This window comes from Frankliniella occidentalis, unplaced genomic scaffold, assembly GCF_000697945.3.
Source record: "Frankliniella occidentalis isolate FOCC.00 unplaced genomic scaffold, Focc_3.1 Scaffold4, whole genome shotgun sequence".
Taxonomy (NCBI): domain Eukaryota; kingdom Metazoa; phylum Arthropoda; class Insecta; order Thysanoptera; family Thripidae; genus Frankliniella; species Frankliniella occidentalis.
In genome coordinates, this window is record NW_026267134.1 from 3,051,683 (window position 1) to 3,057,837 (window position 6,155).

General features: G+C 48.6%; 2 protein-coding genes across 2 annotated transcripts in view; both read right to left on the reverse strand.

Moving 5' to 3' along the window:
* The window catches only part of LOC113204200 (PHD finger protein rhinoceros), a gene marked incomplete at its 3' end in the record, with an annotated part of 23,084 nt that extends 20,850 nt beyond the window's left edge, over positions 1–2,234 (reverse strand). The window contains exons 1-2 of the mRNA XM_052267640.1: positions 2,229–2,234; positions 1,782–1,910 (exon numbers count right to left, since the gene is read on the reverse strand). Of these exons, the coding sequence (XP_052123600.1) occupies positions 1,782–1,910; positions 2,229–2,234 (135 nt within the window). The remainder of the gene's footprint in view (positions 1–1,781; positions 1,911–2,228) is intronic.
* The window catches only part of LOC127749462 (uncharacterized), a 4,926-nt gene continuing 825 nt past the window's right edge, over positions 2,055–6,155 (reverse strand). The window contains exons 2-5 of the mRNA XM_052267642.1: positions 6,070–6,149; positions 5,799–5,970; positions 5,463–5,666; positions 2,055–5,271 (exon numbers count right to left, since the gene is read on the reverse strand). Of these exons, the coding sequence (XP_052123602.1) occupies positions 3,997–5,271; positions 5,463–5,666; positions 5,799–5,970; positions 6,070–6,149 (1,731 nt within the window). The 3' untranslated portion in view covers positions 2,055–3,996. The remainder of the gene's footprint in view (positions 5,272–5,462; positions 5,667–5,798; positions 5,971–6,069; positions 6,150–6,155) is intronic.

Consider the following 6,155-nt stretch of genomic DNA (forward strand, 5'->3'; position numbering starts at 1 on the left):
ACTCGTCAGCTCGGATGACCAGTCCCAGGAGCGCATGAAAAGTAACATGTGCGAGTGAGATGGAGTGTAGCCCGCTCGGGCATCTCACTGGCACCTGTCGGTCTCGGACGCTACCGGGATTGGTGGACCGATGCAGACCTCTGCTCTGACCTGGATCCTGGATCGTAGACAAATCCGCCTCCCTCATACCATTCAGGCCAAATCAAATCGACACCGGAGCAGCCCTCAGAAAGAAGAAACCGTAAAAGCAACTCACCTGCTTGGTGTCGAACCCCCTTTCGCACGGTTACTCTCCGAGGCGTTAACCACTGCGCCAGAGCGGATCGCTGAGGGAGGCGGGCAGCGCACCGCTGTCGTTCGCTCGCCGTTCGCCCCGGCAGGCGGCAGCAGCAAGCGGTGGCCAGCGGCGACTGCCGAGCGAACTACACCAGCGCGCTGGCCGCTGACTTCAGAGATCCGCTCTGGCCCGGTGGGTAGCGTCGCGGAGAGTCACCGGGCGGCCGTGGGACCGACACCAAGCAGAAGTGTTGCTTTTAACTAATTTCATTCTTTCTTTGAGCTGCTCCGGTCTCGACTGGATTGGCCTCGGATGTGATCTGATGACAGCATAGATTTGTTCACGACCCAGGCAAGAAAACAGCGAGACCCAGTCAAGTCTCAGGTTGGACTCAGCCGACCCCACTCACCCACTTCAAGAAAGCATTCCGGTAAAGCTGAAATGCAGAAGGATGCGGGGAAGAAGAAAACGGAAATCGCTATGCTTTAACATGGTGACTTCCGTTTTCTTCTTCCCGCATTTCAGCTTTACCGGAATGCTTTATTCCGGACCCGAGGCGGAACGATAGCGAGCGCCTACTGCAAAAGCTGGACAGAAGGACGAGTTCTTAATTTGGAAAAAGGCACTAATCGATCCCGGCCCCGAAGCCGGACACGCTTATCTTGGCGTGTCTGCGTATACTGGTTCAACTTTTTTTTAGCGTTTGTTAAAGTTGTAATCGCAATAATCGTAACATAGAGTTAACAGTTAATCTCCAACCGAACTAAAGTTGTGAACTAAACTAGTTAACAGCAAGCCTTTGGTTAAAGTTGTAACACTAACTTACAACTCACGCCATCCATGTTATAAGTTATTCACAAATCAAACTTAGGTTGGTTACATGCGTAACAGTTTAGGGCTGTACCCGAAACGTCTTCGTTATTTTGATACCGTATAAAAAATAACGCAGTTCATACTGATACGATAAATAACGCAACGTTAAGAAATAACTTCAATTTCGGTACAGTCAGTAACTAACGTATGTTTGCGTTATGATAAGTTACGGACCCCTGGTAAAATGTGACCAAGATCTATAGTGTCTTTAAAATTGACCAACATATTTTCTTGAGTCTATCAATTTAAATGTGCTATGTTTGACAGTCACAAAAATAACATTTGATAATAAGTCAATTTTCTGGTATGTGGTCAATGAAACTTGTGTATGAATTCAGTTTGAAATGAATTGGGATATGTGCCTGTTTAACTTGTTGTAAACACATCTCAAATAACAAAAAAAGGTTTGCTATAAACCTGAGAGTACTGTGTTTTAAAACATAGATTGCTATATGTACTCTGATATGTTTCCTTTTTTTGTTTTTGTTTTTAAATTCAAGAATTTTTTTTTTCAAATTATACTTGGTGACTTTGAAGTTTATACTAGGATTTAAATGAACCATTCATACAAGTAAAGGGCTCAATAATCATCAAATTTGTTTTTGGTCCAGATCAGATTGAGTCTCCTTACCCCATACTTTTGCAGAGTTATATTGGACAAATGACCATCGAGTAAATCTTTGACCTTAGGGAATGTTTCAGTACTTGCTAAATGAAGGTGGAAGAGAGATTTTTTTGCCTTCTGTCCGCATGTCAGCACCTGTAAAGCACCGCATGTCACAAATATTAGAATCTTAAAATCAGTCCCATGGTCCCATCTGTTTCTTCAAATTATGTATCATCTCATTACAGTACACAAACAATTTCAAGCCTTTCCTGTTCATGTAATGTGAACTTCCCAAGATTGAAATGTTCTCACTAGAGTGTATATTCATTACAAAATATCTCATTTGTACAAGCTTCCTCTGCAGATGTTCATTTTCAAAGTAATTTGGCAGTTAATATATACAGTACGTAAAAAATTTGTACAATCTGAAATAATGAAAGTGACGGTTTTGTAAACAACAACTGTGTTTACCTTCATTATGCAATGCACACACTACCTAAGATTGTTCTGATCACCAATCATCTCGAATGCATGAATTTTAGATCAAGACTTATCAGAAAAAACATTAATACACTCATTTACGTTCAAGAAACATTCACCAAATTTCTGAATATGATAAGACAAGAATCACTAGTTTTAAATTTAAATTCAGATATTCAGATAATATTCATTCCAAAACCACAAAAAACATGCCAAGATGCATTAATAGTATGGAGACACTTGCTTCACCTGTGTTGTTTGTATCCCAAAGAGAAAAAATTACGTTTGAAATATGGGTTACATTGTAAAAAGGTTTATCTACTTATAACATCCCTCAATATCACACACAAAATGCATATCTTAATTACATTTCCAAAACCTAGGGTTAGGGATTGAACAAATGAATATAAGAGGTATAGTAAATTAATTAATTGATACTCCATAATTGTAGTGCAGTACAGAAAGTAACTTTATCATCACAGAAAGCTGTTTCCCTTCTTTTGAAGGGAAAATACTAATCGTTCAGTTGTGCTTAAATTTCTTCAAAAGAACTGGCCAGAAGTTACCAAAAGCTGGAAGACTTGCTTTATACTTTTCCATCTTCTTGGTTGTACGGATTGTTCTTCAGTCATACTGCCCTCCATTCTATGCATTTATTCTGGCCAAGCATCTTCAAAATGCATAGCGTAACGTAAACCCCCCCATAGAATTTTATTGTATTTTAGTAACACAGAGTAAATTTAAAATATCAATATCAACACACTTTAATTAGGTAACAACATCAACAATATTTAAACTAGCCACTAGTTCAATATGTATGTACACAACATCAATTTGGCCAATCTTTTCTCTTGGCACTGTGTTCTTCAGAGATGAATCCTCTGCAAGCTTTCCCCTCAAAATAAACATCAACTGGAAACCTTGAAAGTTAACAGGACCAACATGAGTAATCTCAGTTCTGGAATTTTCCATTTTACTTCTTAGTTACAAATACCCAGTCTAAATTGGATTGTTCATTTTGGAATGAGGATTGAGATACTTCCAAAGATAAAATCAGAACATAGGGCAAACTTGTCCTTGTCTAGGTTGGTTTTTTGTTAATTTTAAAAGAATAATGGTGGGATTATTACATTTTACTCTGATGTTAATGCATTTCCTGTGACTTTCATTGTTCCATTACTCCCACAAAACAAAAAGGGTAAAAATTTGATACATTAGAACCTTTCTTAGTGAACTTTCAGACAGATTTCTTTAACTATCCATACAATGGTGTATCACAGAAAATACCTCAGAACTCTTTTTATGTACCATGTTTCAATTGTTTTTATAGTTGTTTTCAAAATTGTTGATTTAAACCAAGTCCTTTTCTTTTGTCAAAACATTGTAAATAAATTGAGTATTAGAGGTAGGTGCTGTGTTCTTGACAAGGCACCCTAATGATGATCTAAAAAAAAATTGTTTAAAAAAAATTCACTTTTAGATCTTTAAAACAATCCTAAACGTGTTACAGGTTACATCCCATACAAGACATAAACAAAAGTTTCACTTATTGTCAGTTATTCACATTATGTTATTTTCAATGTCTCATTTACACCTCAAACTGTGGAGGACCAGTCTCACGGAGTGAAACTATGGACAGTCATAAACCTTGACTTGGAAAATGCAAGAGCGCTAATCGAAAACCGAACACAATGAAATTTTCACCCCTGATACCGGTCTTCCCCGCCGGTTCCGATCCAAGCCCAACTGCCCAGCCAGTCTAGATTGTCCACACTTGGACTTTCTCCGCCACGACACACCAGTTGGTGTGGTCGTAGTACGACGAGATGATGTGCAGGTTCTCGACATAGCGCTCAATGAGCTGGTCCAGCTCGCCCTCCCTGAACACGTGGTAGTAGCGGTGGTAGGTGATGGCGCCGCCGCCGTTGTCGGAGGGCAGCGAGTCCTGGGACGTGGAGCCGGACAGCGAGGTGGTGCAGGACTCAGTCTTGGTGACCTCGGTGGGCTCCTGGACGGCCGCCTTCTGCCGCACCAGCTGCGGCATGCGGCCGGGGGTCTCCTCGGAGCTGGAGCGGCCGTCGCAGCGCGCCGTGCGCCGGTCCGCGAAGCGCACGTCCCGGCTGCAGTCGGACGCCGCGTCGTAGGCGTCGCTCATGGACTCCATGGCGCTGCCGAGCGACGCGGAGCTGGCCGTGATGCCGTGGCTGGCCGAGCTCGTGTCCCGGCGGCTGTCGGTGCCCGACACGCTGCCCGTGCCCGTGCGCTCCGAGAAGTCGCCGCCGTCGCTCGACTCGATGGAGCAGCCGGGCCGCAGCGGCGTCATGAGCCCCGGGCGCGCCGGGTCGCTGCCGTCGCTGTCGGCCGCCGCCGCCGCCGCGTACATGACGGCGGAGGGGCGCGGCGCGAACTGCAGCGTCGCGACCTGCGGGCCCGGGGGCGGCGCGCTCACGCTCACCTCGGCGTCCGAGGCCTCGCTGGCCAGCTCGCTGTGCGGCGCCGAGTCGCCGTCCGTGCTGCGCGTCGACCGGATGGAGCTGCTGAGGCTCGAGACGCCGGTGAGCGCCTCGGACGAGTCGACGCTGCGCAGGCTGGGCAGCGACGCGTTCTTGGTGAGGCGCGACAGCAGCTCGCACGACGAGTCCACGTTCTTGGCCAGGCTGGCCAGCACCTTGTCGAACGGCCCCGGCGCGCTGGGCCGCTCCCGCAGCTCTAGGCTCAGCTTGCTCAGGCCCTGCAGCTCCTCGCCCAGACGCGCCAGGTCCCGGACAGCGCCGTCCTCGCGGTACCGCTCGATCTCCTCGAGCAGGCGCTCGCTCAGCTGCTCGGCGAAGCCGGCTAGGTGCTGGCGGACGCCCTCGTCCCAGCAGTCCTCCTCCAGCGGCGAGCCCAGCCCGGCGCTTCCGTCGGCGACCTGGCCCTCCCGCGGAGACAGAACGAGCGGCGGCACGGAGCGCCGCGACGGGCTGTGGTCCGCGCTGTGGAGTCCCTGCGCCGGCGCCACGCCCGGGGACTGCAGCTGTCCCGCCTGCGCCGCCTGTAAGGAGTCGTACCATACAGTTGTAAACGTAAGCGTCTTCTTAGCCGGAGGGTGCTTCCTCAACGGCACTCAGCGCGCCTGCAGTGGGCCAGATAGGCAACACCGCCGGACAGGCGGGCGCCGCGGGTTTGCCTACCCGGCCCGCTGGCAGGCGCCCGGGCCCTGCCCCACTCCGGCACCTTACTTACGTGGAGCCCGAAGGGATCCGGTGTTTCTGGTATGGCGGTGAGGGAGAGAGGGTCTGACTCGGGCTCGGTGATCCTGGTGGTGAAGGGCTGCTCCGGGTCCGTGCGCCTAGGGATGGCCCCCAAGCTCGAGTAGTCGACGCCCTCGCGACCCTCGTGCAGCCGGCCCGCAGAGTCCGCGCGCCGGCAGGACCGCAGGCTGTCCGACTGTTGGCGCAGGAAGAAAGGGCAACATTAAGAAGTGGTCGAATTGCACGAGGCGCAATAAAACAATGGTAAATTGTAAAATTTAAGTTGGTGGTATTTTAACAGGAACTGGCCCCGCATCGCAATATGTACCTTGCCAATGTTGGTGGTCTGAGGGAATTTGAAGACGTTGTTCTCCTGCCCTCTGGCCGCCGCTAGACTGCCCGGAAGCGAGAACCTGCTCACCGACTCCTTCATCCTGGATTTGGTCCTATTCGTTGGATTGGGTGAGTTGTCCGGACTTAACTGAAGACTCCAGCTCGACCTGCAATAGAAGATGGCGCAGATTGCGTTGGTGTCGGCTGTCAAAACCAGTAGTTCCAACTGTCCTGTTCCTCCAGCGCGTCAGCATGTCGGCTCTTACCTGGCCAGGTCGTTCTCAAGCGCTACCCTCAGATCGGCGGAGTCCAGGTTGACTTGCCTCCTTTTGGCTCTGGGGCTGGCCTGTAT